The sequence below is a fragment of the Chiloscyllium punctatum genome, chromosome 17 (genome assembly GCF_047496795.1).
Source record: "Chiloscyllium punctatum isolate Juve2018m chromosome 17, sChiPun1.3, whole genome shotgun sequence".
Lineage (NCBI taxonomy): Eukaryota > Metazoa > Chordata > Chondrichthyes > Orectolobiformes > Hemiscylliidae > Chiloscyllium > Chiloscyllium punctatum.
In genome coordinates, this window is record NC_092755.1 from 54,628,780 (window position 1) to 54,644,996 (window position 16,217).

Consider the following 16,217-nt stretch of genomic DNA (forward strand, 5'->3'; position numbering starts at 1 on the left):
AAATGCCTCCCAACCATCTCTAAGTAGGACTACTTCAGCTTTTCCAATATAGCACACAAAGAAACCATTTGGCCTGTTGTATCTATGCTGACTCTTTGATGGAGTTATTCAATTAGTCTCATTCTTTTACTCTTTCATGTAGCCCCGTAAACGTATTTTGAAAGTTACAAAATAATCTGCTTCTACCACCCTTTTCGACACCACTGAATAGGTAATAAAACATATTCTCATATTGTCTCTCATTCCTTTGTCAATCAGCTTAAAACTACATCCTCTGAGTACTGACACTTTTGCCACTTAGAACAGTGGCTTCTTACTGCTCCTCCATCAAAATGCTACATTTTAGGTGTTGAAATTATGTCACTCCAAACCCAGCTTCCCTTAAGATGCACTGTTATTTAATTTCATCCTTGGAAGTATTATGTCAGAGATTGGCACCAAGAGCCCCTCATTGTTTTGATCACCTCCACATAATTACCTCTGTTCTAAGGACCTCTACGGTTTAGAGGTTTACCTTCAATAGGATCACAAAGCCTCCTTTTTATACTCCCCATGTGACATTCAGATCCAATAAATTCCAATGAGCACTGGGGGATAACAGGCAGTTGATGTGATCCTGCCCGTTTTACAATATTCATCAAGATGAATTCTACCCTATTGAGTAAAAGCAAAATACTGCAGATGTTGGAGAATGGAAATAAAAATAGAAAATTCTAGAAATACTCAGCAGGTCAAGCAGTATCTTTGGAAACAGTGTTAACATTTCAGATCAGAACTTTGATGAAGGGCCATAATGAACTTGAAGTACTAGTTCTTGTGCAGAGTTGACTTCGAGGGCAGATTATTGTAGAAAGCTGATAGGTCCACAGCAAGAAATGTTCAGTGGACTGGGCACTCTGCTTATGGGTTTGCACATAATCATTCAAAAGGAGGTACTCAAGTTATGTTGGGGCTTCACACACAGCATAAAGATCAAGATGTCTAATATAAGAGAGAGTAATCAAATCCATGTACACAGTATGCCTGAAAAACAACTGTTTTAGAAATGACACCATTTAGTCTGAAAGCAGATAGATTTTGATCCTCACAGTACATTGCAACTGGAGCTCAGAAATAGTAATCTTTGGAGATTATTTCAACTTCACTGCCTGTCAGGTAATGTTGAAGACAGATTCACGCAACCACTTTAGAAATTGTCTGACCTTCATTCCACCGAGGTAGATTTAAATTCTGAGTTGACTAATTGGAATATTTAAAGATGTTTTACGAATTAGACGCATTCAGAAAACAGCTTTGATATAAAAGAAGTACACAATTGGGTCTAAATTTTGCATGCATTTTCAGGCATGGAGATTATCCTGAGGCAGGCAGCATGCACATTTTGTGCTGCCATCTTATTTTCCTGTTTTCTGTGTGCAGATGAATATGATTTACATTACTGGCTAGCTGGCTGTTTGTCAGCAGCTGCAGAGCAGGAGAGGTTAGCACATATTCTAGCTCGTCTTCAGCTCTTAAGGGCCTTCTGTTGTTAAATGGAATCTTCTGGACTGAAAGAGAGCTGCTGCTGCCTCTTATACAAAAAAACGGTGCAATTGTGGCACTGTTGAGAGCATGATCAGGGTGACAGTATTCATGTTCCAACCACTGCCATTGCTCTTGCTGTTGTCTCTCAGCCAACCAGTTCAGACTACTACCTCCAATGGCAAGATGGTCTTTTATGTACAGAGCTTCTTGATACTGTACTACAAGACCATCAGTGGTCTCACCCACTAAAAGTCAGCAGCCACATTGCAGCTACTCGGGTAGTACTGCACGGAAGCACAGCAACAGGCAAAGGAACATGGAAAAGTGGCATTAAAAGAAATCCAGAATATCATTAGCTCAGTGCTGTTTAAAGAAATGATTTATTTTTGGATAGTGGCAGCTTCTAATGTAGGCCTTTGACTAAGATGACACTGATGTGACCTTCCAGTTGGACGGTAAGGTGGGGAATGTATATTTTTCTGTACTTTTGAGCACTGCGGCCTCACAGCACCAGGGACCTGGGTTCGATTCCCGCCTTGGGTGATTGTGCAGACTCCACACAGACATTCTCCCAGTGTCTGTGTGGGTTTCCTCTCAGTCCAAAGATGTGCAGGTCAGGTGAATTGGCTATGCTAAATTGCCCATAGTGTTAGGTGCATTAGGCAGGGGTAAATACAGGGTTGTAGAATATGCTTGGGTGGGTTACTCTTCGGAGGTCTGTGTGGACTTGTTGGGTCAAAGGGCCTGTTAGAAACACTGTAGGGAATCTAATCTAATCTGTTTTTTTTAAAAAAAAATGAGGATTGTTGCAAGTATTTCAAAACAAATAAAATAAAACAAAGAATTGCAGATCTGAAACAAAAATAAATTGCTGGAGAAACTTAGCAGGTCTCACAGACTCTGTGGGAAGAAAGCGGAGTTAATTTTTTGAGTCTGGTGACTCTGTCAGAGCAATTAGCAGCTGGGGAAAACGTAGTATTTATACAAGTGTCTTATTGCTTATGTCTTCAGTATTCTCTTTGACCAAGATCTTCAACAGTTGGTGTAACATCTCCTTTTTGAAGCTCATTATTTAGTTTGACGTATCTATAAAGCACTTTTGAGATATTTTATCAAGTATGTGAATGCAAGTTATTGTTGTAAGTGAAGGGAACACTCCTATTTTTAAAAATGCCTTAGTTTTACGAGGGTAAAATAACATATAAAGACAAAAGGTTTGGAATATGGGTGTTTGATTGTTCAGTGACATGATATGCTTGTCCTGCAATATTCCGGGGACGACGGTAACAAACCAAAGTTTGTCTTTACAGGAAGATCTACAAAAACAGAAATGAATGTCAAAAGAAGATGGAAATGCAAAAAAATGAAATCCATCCCCTGCCTTTGGTAAACATTTAATTTCACTTAAACATAATCCATTTGCCTAACTTCTACCATCAAAATTGTATGTTTAGATGGTTTCTTGCACTTATTGGAAACCTTAAAATATTCAGTGACAGTCAATGTTGTACCTTTTTGTATCATTTCCATACAATTCCCTGGTGTTTTACGCCACAAAAGTTAGTGTTGGCAGTGTGGCAGAAATTGGATTTGGAGCCCAACATCAAGTGGATTTACTCATTTGTAGTTAGTTTCTTAGTTCCTTGGCTTCCAATTTGTTGATTTCTCTCCTAATCGCTTTGTATTGTCCTGTATTGCAGCCCCTCCTATCGTTTGTTCTAAGCCTTTACTTAAAACACTTTCTTTTTTGTCTTTAATTTACTTCTCCTTTAGTTATGTCTCATTTATTTATCAAAGGCTAAATCAACATTCTGCCAACTTATACAGATGTGACTAGCTAAATCAGGCATGATTTGCTGAAATGTCAGTCTCTATAATTCATTCTTGCTTTTCATGGATTCTTTCCTTGCTTGCTTTCTTGGACACTGTTGCATAGTTTTAAATATTGCTGGTGGTTTTCCACACTTCTTTTTACTTCATCAAATTCTCAACACTTCAAAACCAACTTTATCCAAATATAGTCTCCTGATCTTAGCGATGTTTAGGATAAAGACTGAGCAGCACATAAACAATGTATCATGGCCACTATTGCCTCAATGGTCCTTGATTTGTGCTTTGCTTCATTCCCATGACTGTATGCAGTGGGGAATCCTTTTCTTATAGAGTTTCTTGGATGCTGGGTTAGAAAAACTAGAAAGAAGTCTTGTACACAGTTGTAGGGTATTCTATTCTGTTATCCCTTTGCCCATTTTTTTGCCAATTAATTTCCAGATATTTGAAATCTTATATGATCATTATGGTTCTTTTCCCAAAATCATCTATTTTCCTTCGAATCCCTCCCACGTCAAATGGTCTGGAGATGACCTCTTTTGTATTTTATTTGCACTTGTCTTTTATGCCGATCCACGTCGATTTATTTGTCTTACTGAAAACAACATCACTTTGTTTCTTATTTCCATCATGTTATGCTTAATAAGTACCACCGCTCCACCTCTGGAGTACTGCAATGTCCTCAGAGGACAGACAGACTGAACAGGCCAATGCTCTAGAGTTTACATGAATGATAGATGGTTTCATTGAAACTTAGATTTTAATGAGTCTTGTGAGGGGATATTCTCTTTGTAGAATCTCTCAGTGGGACATACCCACCGCACTCTGGGTACATCCACAATGATGAGAAGAAAGGCAGTTCCAGGATTTAAATAAAATATTGATGAGATATTTCCCCAATCTGAACAGTGAGAGATATGGATGGAAATTGACAGATCACAGTACTCCTATTCACCTGCTACCTTTGTTCTTCTAGTTGGTAGAGATCATGAGTTTGGAAGCTGCTATTCAAGACATCTTGGATATGCTATTCACTGCAGCCACTGTGGTTGATGGAAGTACTTACCATAGAAGAACCCCCAAATGGTCATGGTGGGGAATTCAGTGATTATGATGCTACTAATTGTCAAGGGGAGATAGTTATTACCAAACTCCTACTATATTGCTAGTGTTAATCACTGCTTAGGAGTTCAAGCCTGAATGCTGTCCAAACCTGTAATCACCACTGAACATCTTAACGTGAAAGCAAAGTCAACTACACCCTCAAAATTACTTTTGTTATTGAAGCCAATTTAATCCATAAGCTGGTTTCTCCTGTGTCCCTTCCTAAATATCCAGCTTTTGGTCTCCCCCTACTCGGCACATTTCTGCAGCAACTGATTTGCTTGACCATAGTCTTATGTCCACCGTGGTCCAGCCCTAGTCTTCAATAAAACCATTACTCTCTCACCATTCCCTCTGGCATAACCCTCATCTCAGCTCACTTGAGCTGATGGGAATCAGACTAGAAAAGAGAGTAAACAACTGTTTTAGCCATCTACACTGATTTCTGGCTTTTGATTCCACAGTCTGTTACTATTTAGGACCATCCTGAAATCCCTGGTTTTTGTGTACTGCAAATCAGCTTGTTAAACCCTTCTTGCCTCCATCCCGACCTCCAGCAATTAAGTGCAAGGAACTTGTTGACCTCTGTCACTAAAATAAAAAATCTGGTGAGTTGTTTCTGCTGTGTCTCTTTATTCCATTAGCTCACCCAGTCCAATCACATCTGACACCCTCATCCTTCCACATCCCCACCTAGCCTTCTGACATATCTTTCTCTGGTTCCTTCTTATTTCCCTGTATGCCCTCCCTCTGCTCATTTATCCATGCAATCCACCTTGTTATGGGGGCGGTACACTGGTTCAAATCCAGCCTTGGGTGACTATCTATGTGGAGTGTGCACATTCTCCTAGTGTCTGTGTGGGTTTCCTCCAGGTGCTCTGGTTTCCTCCCATAATTCAAAAGGTGTGCAGGTAAGTGAATTGGCTATGCTAAATTACCCATAGTGTCCAGGGATGTGTAGGTTAGGTGCATTAGTCAGAGGTAAATATAGGATAATAGGGTAGGGGAATGAGTCTGGGTGGGTTACTCTTCAGAGGGTCAGTGTGGACTTGTTAGGCTGAAGGGCCTATTTCCACACTGTAGGGATTCTATGCAACTCCATTCTATTCTATGAAACTCTGTTCCCCTGAACCTATTCACACAGATCTGTTTGACCATCAATTTGCCCTCCGAGTGCCATGGTAACCAATAGAGTATGTGATATCCACTTTGATCGTAGTCGCCGTCGTCGTCAATCCAGTCCTCACCCTTGCAAAACTGCACACTCTTCTCTCCAGTTATTGACTGTGTTAATCCTACCCATCTTTGTCAAACTCTATGTTTGAAGCAGATTTCCATCTCTCAAACAGGACCAAAAAACAGCTCTTATCAACATTTACCTATGTGGCAGTGACAAAGGAGGTCATTTGGGATGAAAGCACTTTGTCCTTCTTGATTTGTTTACAGCCTTTGATATAGCTAACCACACCATCTCCTGCACTACCTTTTCTGTCAGCCAGCTGTGTGGGACTGCTCTTACCTGGTCCAATTCTAATCATTATAGTCAGAGAAACACTTGTTACAGTTTCTCTTCCTGTTCCTGCATCATTACCTTGGCATTCTGCAGGATATATCCTTAGTCTTCCTCCAGTTTTATTCAATCTACTTGCAGACCTTGGCGCCATCATTCAGAGTTAGAGACAAAAAAAAACTGCAGATGCTGGAATCCAAAAGTAGACAAGCAGGAGGCTGGAAGAACACAGCAAGCCAGGCAGCATCAGGAGGTGGAGGAGTCAACATTTTGGGTATAACCCATCAAGCAGTTAGTTTTCACAGATTTACTAATCATCCCAGCTGTGTCTCTCTTGACAACTCTATTATTGCTAAATGATCAGATTGCTTATCTGAAATTCAGTACTAGAAGAACAGAATTTTCCTCCAACTAAATACTATTAAATTCAATGCAATTGTTTTTGCAGGTGGATCCAAATGCCAAATTACTAATGTTGGCTTAATCTCAAGACCATTGAGAAAGTAATGCAGTCTGTTCAGAACCTTAGTATCACAACTGTCCCAAAGATGAGTTTCCAACCTCCAATTTATATCACTAAGGATGGCATCTTAACCCCTACAACATCGGATTTTTATCTCAGCTGCTGAAATATCGTTCACATTTTTTTTAAACCTCTATGGACTCTTCCAACTCTGATGACTTAATTGGGTTACTGATAAACTGAGTGCTGATAACCATGTCCTACCATTCCACAAACTCTCCCAAAGCTGTTTAGATCCCAGCTGGATCACCAAGATGCCAACTTGTCCTGAATAGCTGTAATTCAGATAAAAGTAATTAAGACCAGGTTTCATTATGAACAAACAAACAGAACAGGAAAGAGTATTTATTTTCTACTACAATGCAACTTAAAATTCTACCCCTTCCAATACAAAAAAAACCCCAAAAGAAGCACACAAAGCAAGAGTTCCTCAGGGTGGTATCCAAGGTCCAAACATCTACACCTGTTCCAATGACCTTTCCATCACTGGGTCAATATACCGGAACTCTCTTCCTAACAGCACTGTGGGTGTCCATATACCCCAAAGACTGCAGCATGTTCAAGATGGCAGCTCACAACCTCTCCAAGGCAATTAAGGATGGGCAATAAATGTGGGCCCAGTCAGCAATGCCCTATTCCAATGAATGAATAACATGTAAAATGAGTGTTCACTGCCTCACACACGTATTGACCTTGATACAGGTTCATATCTGCCCTGCAGTTAAATCAAAATTATACTTACTCACGTAATATAAATTATTGCATCTTGTTTGTATTCCCTTAAAGGAACACATTGAACCTTCTCCTTTGTGGTCTGCCTCTACCACATCAGTGACTTCCTCTGCAGTGATCTCCTACAAGCAGAAGGATTTTGGGACACTGAAGCTGCTAAAACACTTGCAGAGCCGTGTGAAACAGCTCAGAGCAGAAAACAACATCTACTGTGGTACCAGTCTGAAGGATGGGAGCATTCTCCATACCAAGACTGGCAGCTCGTATACAGAGACAGTGAGTAGTTTACTGAGCAGATCTATTTAGTTACAGAACCAGCAGAGAAATAGTGAGACAGTAAGTTTAATGAGGGGAAAATGAAGAGTAGGGTTCTGCACGGACTCAGAGCTTGGCATAGAGAGCAATGATGCTGGCGCAGGAGGAATTCTACCTGCCTCTAATTTGTTGGGTAATCATGGATCAAGCTCCTATTTAAATATTTCAAATCATGCTCAATGTCAATACTGTGCGTACTTGGGAGCCAGCCAATCACCGTCAAAACTGTGGTGCTGGAAAAGCACAGGTCAGGCGGTGTCAGAGGAGCAGGAGAATCAACGGTTCAGGCAAAAGCCCTTCTTCACAAGATAAGCCCTTCCTGATGAAGGGTTTTTGCCTGAAACGTCGATTCTCCTGCTCCTCAGAGGCTACCTGATTTGCTGTGCTTTTCCAGCACCACACAACTCTGATCTCCGGTCCTCACTTTCCCCTGATAACAGTCACTGCACACAATCTATCCATTCTGTTGTTAAGAAATAAAACCTTTACATGTTCACCTCTCCTCCTCAGAGTCGGGTAACACCGGAAAGATCGTTAACCTGCTCCCTGGGAGAGGAAAGCAGGAAGTGACATTTGATAATCACTCAAGATGTATGCTTGACCAAGTCTTCCATTAAAGGAGGCCACAGAGCAAACCATGGTAGAATGAGACCTGTCATCTTGTTTCAGAGAGTTCTCACTCTTGGTGAACAGACCACTGCAGCTCAGCACAGTCGTACTTTGAGAAACTGGACAGTAGCGCACACGAATTATGTCTTGACTTGAGTATACATAGCTGTGTGTGTCCAACGAAAAGGCAAATGTAATGTTATTGTATGGATGGTGCCAATTGTGTGTTTAGCATTCTGTGTAGAATTAAAATTGGAATAATGTAAACATGTGATGTCCCATGAGTATTTTTGATTTTACTGTTTATCTCCCTTCTACCACCCCTTCCTCCTAAATCTACATACCTCCAATTAAATTGAGGTTGGATAATGAGCCCATGACAGCATGCTTTAGGTAGAAATCCATCTTGCTTGCTTCATCTTACTGTATTTGTATAACAATGCATGGAATTTTTTCCACAAATTAATAACTAATATCCTTTAAAATGTTCTTTATTTTTAAAAGAGTCGTTTATGCCTTGGCAAAAAAGGGAATGTTGCTGCTCACATATAAATTGAAAAAGCCTTACATTTGCATTAATTGAAGCTTTGAAACTGATTTGAGCACTTTTAATATGTTAAAGTTACTGGTGAGTTTTGAATTGGATGAGGTCAGGATAAGGATATGGGGAATGCGGAATGGGATAGGGATATGGGGAGTGCAGAGTGGGATTGTGGCTCCACATACTAATGCATTTGATACCAGCGTTTGAAAATAAGTTAAACGCTGAAGGAGCGAGAGAGAGCGTGAGAGAGACACAATGGAAGTAACAAAATCACTGTCGATAGCAAGACAGCTGTGAGATGTGTAGGAACGCTTGAGGGAGTGAAAAAGGTGGTTGGTGAAATGAGGAGAAGGTGAACTGCAATGGAGAATTACCATTAGATCCATAAGATATATGGGCAGAAGTAGGCAATTTGTTCATCAAGTCTGCTCCACCATTAAATCATGGCTGATATTGAAATCACCAGAAATGCTCACTGTGGCACCTGAAAGACAAAACCAGTGACAGTATTTTGTGGGACAAAAGGAAAATGGGAAAAATAATTTTTTTTATAGGGGAGTTGACAGAGGTAGAGTAAGGCAAGCCGGTTAAATATTAAATTGTCAGAAGAGTCAAGGGAAAACCAGAAGCGTGCAATTTTGCACATCCAGTGTCTCTGCACAAGTAAATATTTTAAATGACATTTACCTACCTTGTTTCCATAATCATTTCAATCTTTTTACCTTCAAAATGACTTTGGAATGGGGAAAACGAACAGTTGGTAGAGTACAAATTTCCTCATTGTTCACAGCAAAGCAGGATTACTGATTACTAAAGCATTGCTGGTGAAGATATAATGATGGAATAGGAGCAACTACACCAAAAAGGACATTCTGCATTATCTAAATCTATTTAGTCAATGGGAGTGGTACTGCACAGAGAACTGGAGAATTGCATATTTTAAACCCTGCTTCAAAGTGGGGTATTGATAAACTCACCAACTGCAAGCAGTTGTTTAATCTCTGGAGGGAAATCTTTTAGAAACTATCAATCCAGGACAAAATTATCTATTGGACAAGTGTGCATTAGGGGAAGTCACATTAAAGTAAAATTTTAGTTGAATGTTTTGATGAGATACAAGATTTTGATGAAGAAAATTCAACTAATGTGAAGTACATGGTTTTCCAAAAGGGAATTTATGAATGTACCAAATTGTGGATTTGAAGTCCTTGGAATAAAAAAAGTGATACAAAGACAGAAAACAAGCGGTGAATGAATGTGTGTCTTTTGCACTGGAAGGAAGCATATAATGAAGTTCCCAGTGATTGGTCCCAGGACCACTGCTTGTTCTGTACTGATGACCCAAATTAGGGGTACAATTTGCAAGAGAAACAAATCTTCCATGTATTATGAACTGAGGAGGAAAGTGATGGATTTCAAGAGGACATAGGCAATGAAAATGGGCAGACAGTTTTGAAATGAAGTTTAAAGTTTGCAACAATGCATTTCAATAGGAAGAATAAAGGGACACAATAGAAAGACGACAATTCTAAATGAATGCAGGAAGACAGACCCATGAAAATCATTTCCAATATGTCCTGCCACCTTCAAAAAGTGATTAAAAGGCATATCTCATAATAACCAGGCAGAGAAAGCAAAAAGTTACATAAAAGGCTGGTTTGGCTTCAGTTGGAGTTGTCTCCAGAAATGCACACTAGTTTAGAGATGAAGGAAAGATTTTAGGGACGAGAAAGTTCAATTATGTTGAAATCAGGTAAGGAACGTTTCTTTGACAATAATAGAAAATTTAACAAAGGTACTCAAAATCATGACTGGTGTGGACAGTAAACAACAAAGAACAATTCCTTCTAGGGCAAGAGTGGATAACCAAAGGATACCAGTTTGAGATGATTACTGAACTAATCAACAGTAGCATAAAGATAAACCTTTTGATGCAATATGTTAGAGTGTGAAATATATTACCTGAGAGCAACAGACCAAATAACCACTCTATTACCTGTCTTGTAACCATTTTATGATGCGGAGGAGCCAGTGTTGGACTTTGGGTAGACAAAAAAAAAGTTAAAAATTGAAACACCAGGTTATAGTCCAACAGGTTTATTTTGAATCACTAGCTTCATCAGGTAGCTGTGGACCAGGAATCATAAGACACAGAATTTATAGCAAAATATTAGTGTCATGAAATTTACACTTAATGGTAAGGTCCGAGGGAGTGTTGCTGAACAAAGAGACCTTGAAGTACAGGTTCATAGCTCCTTGAAAGTGGAGTCACAGGTAGATAGCATAGTGAAGGCGGCGTTTAGTATGCTTTATTTTGTTGGTCAGAGTACTGAGTATAGGAGTTGGGAGGTCATGTTGCGGCTTTACATGATATTGGTAGGCCACTGTTGGAATAGTGTGTGCAATTCTGGTCTCCTTCCTATTGGAAAAATGTTGTGAAACTTGAAAGGGTTCAGAAAAGATTTACAAGGATGTTGCCAGGGTTGGAGGATTTGAGCTATAGGGAGAGGCTGAACAGGCTGGCACTGTTTTCCACGGTGTGTCAGAGGCTGAGGGGTGAACTTATACAGGTTTACAAAATCATGAGGGGCATGGATAGGATAAATAGACAAAGTCTTTTCCCTGGGATCGGGGAGTCCAGAACTAGAGGGCATAGGTTTAGGGTGAGAGGGGAAAGATATAAAAGAGACCTAAGGAGCAACCTTTTCATACAGAGGGTGGTAAGTGTATGGAATGAGCTGCCAGAGGAAGTGGAGGAGTCTGGTACAATTGCAACATTTAAAAGGCATTTGGATGGGTATATGAATAGGAAGGGTTTGGAGGGATATGAGCCAGGTGGGACTAGATTGGGTTGGGATATCTGGTCGGTGTGGACGGGTTGGACTGCTGCTCATCTCAATGATGATATGAAACTGAAATGATATATTGAACAAACCTAGATTGCTGATCGTCTTTCATCTTTTAGAATGCATTGCAAGTTTCAGGTTATTAATATGTAAATCCTAGAACTTTTAAGTCACATTCTCGATAACTTTAGTTTTATAAAGTTGACATCTCAGCTCAGACAATGCATTAAAAGGTGTGAGGTTAGAGTCAGTCTGTATCCCAATCCGGAGTCAGACTGGTTCTATTTCGAAAGTAGGAACTTTTAAAACATTACATGGATTGACCGCCTGCAGATTGAGTGTTTTTTTTTAAAAAGGAAAATAGAATGTACTTGCGAATGCATATTCACCCTATAGACGTGTGAGGGGGGGGGGGAAAGAGAGAGTGGGGGGGGGGGGGGGGAAAGAGAGAGTGGGTTGGGGGGGGGGGGGGGGGGGGGGGGAAGGAGGGGGGAGAAGAGAGGTGGGGGGGAAAGAGGAGGGAGATGGAGAGGGAGTGTAAGCCTGTGACAGTGTTCTGCGTGTGGGTGAGAGTTTGGGGAATGCATGTGCTTGGGTATGACACAGCCTGCGTGAGCGCGAGTATTCAAGAGTGCATGTGTGAGAGAGTACACACTGTAGTGGGGTCACCTGTACTGTGACATGAACCCAAGGTCCCAGTTGAGGCCATCCTCAAGGTTTCTGAACTTGGCTAACCAAAACCCACAACCCATTCTAAAACAAAATGAAAGACTTAACAGTAATATAAGTTTGTACAAAATACCATTTCAGTTGCATGATATTGTAAACTTTTCCTATAAATTGTCTTATGAACCTGATCAACAGCTACCTGATGAAGGAGCAGTGCTCTGAAAGCTAGTGCTTCCAAATAACACCAGGTTATAGTCCTAACAGGTTTATGATTTTTAACTGTAACCATTTTAGGCAAATCACACATCTTCATAACTCTGGACCAAACTTCACTTCCATCAGACAGAGGTTCAAACAAACAACAAAAAAAAATGGCTAAGTGTACAGGGTGATTTTAAGGCAACGAATGTATTAGTGACAATCCAATGGGGGTATAGGTTTAGAATGCTACCTGCTGGAATGCTAAGTAAGAAGCACCATCTACTGGTATAGAAGTAGAACAGCAAAAGACTTTTTTGTACTAATCTAGTACTGCTTTTTGAGGGCGGGGGTGGGGGGGGGGGGGGGGGGGGGGTGGGGGGTTGGTTTGGCTCAGTTTGTGGGATGGCTGCTTTGTAAAGCAGTGTGATGCAAACAGTGTGGCTTCAATTCCCACCTCCGGCTGAGATTATCATGAAGGATGCTTCTTCTCAACCCCTCCCCTTGCCCGAGATATAATCCTCAGGTTAAATCAGTAGTCATCTCTCTCTCCAATGAGACAGCAGTCCTATGATCTCGTAAGCCTATGGTGACTTGACCTTGACTGTACTGCTTGGTTTATGTATGTTCTCAAAAATTTAGAAATGGGATGAACAGCATTACCTTGAATTTTGGGAGAATTTCAATGGTAAGGGCAGACTGACACAATCCTGTGCCAGCTATTTTAATGCATTGGAACATTGACACATTTGAGGGTTGGCAATGTTCACACAGCATAGTGTACCACTGCTAGCTGAGTATCTTTTGTTTGTGGTTTCCTGCTAGCCACTATTATACATATGAACACAAAAAAGGTGTCTGGTGGTACTGAAAACAAAAAAAAAATGCTGGAGATCACAGCAGTTCAGACAGCGTTCATGAGAGAGCACTTGTGGTACAATGGATACTCGAGGCCCTCGGACTGATCTTTGCAGCACTCCAACAGTTATGCTGTTCCTAATGAAAACGAGCATTTAACCCTGCTTCTATGAGTTAACCAAACTTCAATCCATTATCCCCTCTCAAACCCTGAAAACTTGTGCAACAGCCTTAAGAATGTGACATTTTATGTGCCTTCTGGAAATTCAAATGCACCACACCTACCATTTCCCCTTATCAACTCAGCTCATTCTATTCTTAAAGAACTCAAACAAATCATGTCAACTGATTGCATTTGGTTTTTCTAAATGTCCTGCCATTTGTTCCTTAATAATGGACGACATTTCCCAACGACAGATGTTCATTTCCCATTTTCTGTTTCCTTCCCTTAAGCATGAGTGTCACATTAAAAAAACTGCTATTCTGCTGAAATCATATCAGAATCCAAATATTCTCAAATATTTTGACCAATGGTTCCCCTCCTCTGCAACTACTTCCTTTGAAACTTTGGCAGAAGGCCATCAGGTCCTGATTGTTTGTCTTCAGTTCTTAAAAATCTGTCAAATAACTTGCCCTTATGAAGAGACTGTTAACACTTTGTTTAGTTGTGGGAAAAGTGTAGGGAAAGTATAGAGAATCAGGAGGCTGACCATAAGCTGGTTAAACCAGGAGACAAGGTTTGTTGACAGGCACTTCTAAATATTAGTGAGCTTCTGCAATAAGGTGACTGGTCTGGATTAATAGCTGACAGACAAATATGACAAGTCAAACAATACCACCGAGTGAGGAAGGTTTTTAGTTAATGTGTCTGAAAGAGGAAACTATCTTGGTTTGTTCTCTTGACAAGGGTTCACTTACAATTCCCAAACATCAGTTTCTGGTCAGTGTGATTAATATTTCTGGGAGTTTGCCAAGTAAAAATTAGTTGCATTACAACAGTAACTACAACCAGTTAAGTGGTTTTTGAAATGTAAGCATTTGAGACCTCTGACAGTTACAAAAAACTACCTTGTAAATGCAAGTTTTGAACAAGTGACACTGGACTCAAAAACATTAACTCTGCTTTCTGTCCATAGACACTTAAAAAAACATGGAGCTTGGGATTCAAGAAATCATAGACTGGTCCCAGTACTTCAATGAGTCCAGTAACTTGAGAGCTGCTGCACAACTATTAGCAACTTTCTCCAATTTTTGCCAAATGGAATCAATACATTTCCCATAGGAACTAGATCGAATCCATGGCATCAACAGCCCATTGTAAAGAAGTGCATGCTTTGGTGGAGATGGCTTTCTCTTGACTGACATTCACACTTTTGTTGCATGGGCGAAAGGGATTATCAAATCACAGCTTAGTCAACAGCCTGGTGGATCTTGTGATATGTCCAGCAATATACTACAGGTCATCCATAGTAGGAACCATACCGAATACATGTAGCTTTGTGAATTTTGAAAAGCAATTCATAATCAGTGTGCACCTTTCATGTGAAAAGCTCTTTTGTATTTGTGTAGTCTTATGGAGGGGTGTTTTTTGACAGGTGGACTTCCTTCTGTCTCCTCACTTGTTGATTCAGAAGAAATACTAGGGCTCAACTGTAACTCAAAGCCAGAATCCCAGGATTTAAAAAAAAGTACAACAGACTTAGGACAGCATGACAGGAAGAAGGGCTTATGCCCGAAACGGCGATTCTCCTGCTCCTCGGATGCTGCCTGGCCTGCTGTTTTTCCAGTACCACATTTTTCAACTCTGGTACTCTAGCATCTGCAGTCCTCACTTTCTCCTAGCATGACAACCATGTTAATTTTAGATATTACCCTGTAAGGTAGTTCTTTGTTGTTGTAACACTCCCCATCTTGTTTTTGATTTTTGATGCTAGGTGACTCATGTATGCCTTTGTTAACTCTAGGTTCAACTTCTTTAGTGTTTGCCAGTCAGGCCTCCACTCCACCTTTTGTTCCCCATCCAAAGCGCAACCATCCACATCCTTACTTGCATCGAGTCTTTTTGATTTCAAATATAACCTCTCCACTTTCTCTATAACCTCTCCAGTTCTTAACTGTAATTTTGTCCAGCATTCCATCATTCAGCGATCCTTGTACTCCTCCAATTCTTGATATTGTCACAAAACCTGAGGCTATGTTTTTATCTTTGCATTCAGTTCCTTGAGTTCCAAGTTTTGTCGCTTCCATTCTAAATTTCTATCTTACCCCTCTTGTCAAGATGGTCCTTCAAAAAAGCTCATTGATTAAGCTTTTGGTCACCTCTCAATCTCTTATGTGGCTGAGTATCAAAACATATTTTCTATTTGAAAAGGCTCATATTATACTTTGGAAATTCAGTTAAATGTCATTTTGTGTCAACATTTTATATTTAAATGTATATGCATGGATCAGACACAATCTAAATTATCATATCAGATTTGGAGTGCAACTTCAGTTTAATTGCAGTAATGTGTTTTGTATATGTGTGTGATCCAAGTCAACAAGTAATACTACAATTAAACTAAAAACATTCGCAAAGTCTCTGATGTAATTTAAATTGTGTCTGATCCATGCATATACATTTAAATATAAAATATGTAAAATGTTAACAGAAAATGACATTTAAATGGAATTTCCAAAGTATACACATTAAGTGAAAGAGGTAGAATTACATTTGTTTCAAGAATGTGTGAAGGCCAGGTGGTAAAGCCAAAACAGAAATTTGGGTAGTTTCAGGTGGGATACAGTGTACACAATGAGTTAATTCTGCAATTTTGATATCTTTATATGGTAGTTTTTAGTTGAGCAAACACTCTGAATATTTTGCTGAAATGCTGTACTTTAATGGCAAAGCTAAATTGTCAGATTAATTTAGCATCATTGTTGGCCTGATATGGCATTTGTTTTAATCTCACA

The 16,217-nt window shown here is 40.0% G+C and overlaps 1 protein-coding gene across 1 annotated transcript in view; it reads left to right on the forward strand.

Annotated features, from left to right (window-relative positions):
* LOC140487650 (uncharacterized) overlaps window positions 1–8,576 on the forward strand; it is a 34,631-nt gene extending 26,055 nt beyond the window's left edge. The window contains exons 11-13 of the mRNA XM_072586934.1: window positions 2,835–2,910; window positions 7,278–7,499; window positions 8,049–8,576. Of these exons, the coding sequence (XP_072443035.1) occupies window positions 2,835–2,910; window positions 7,278–7,499; window positions 8,049–8,108 (358 nt within the window). The 3' untranslated portion in view covers window positions 8,109–8,576. The remainder of the gene's footprint in view (window positions 1–2,834; window positions 2,911–7,277; window positions 7,500–8,048) is intronic.
* The last annotated feature ends 7,641 nt before the right edge of the window (window positions 8,577–16,217 follow it).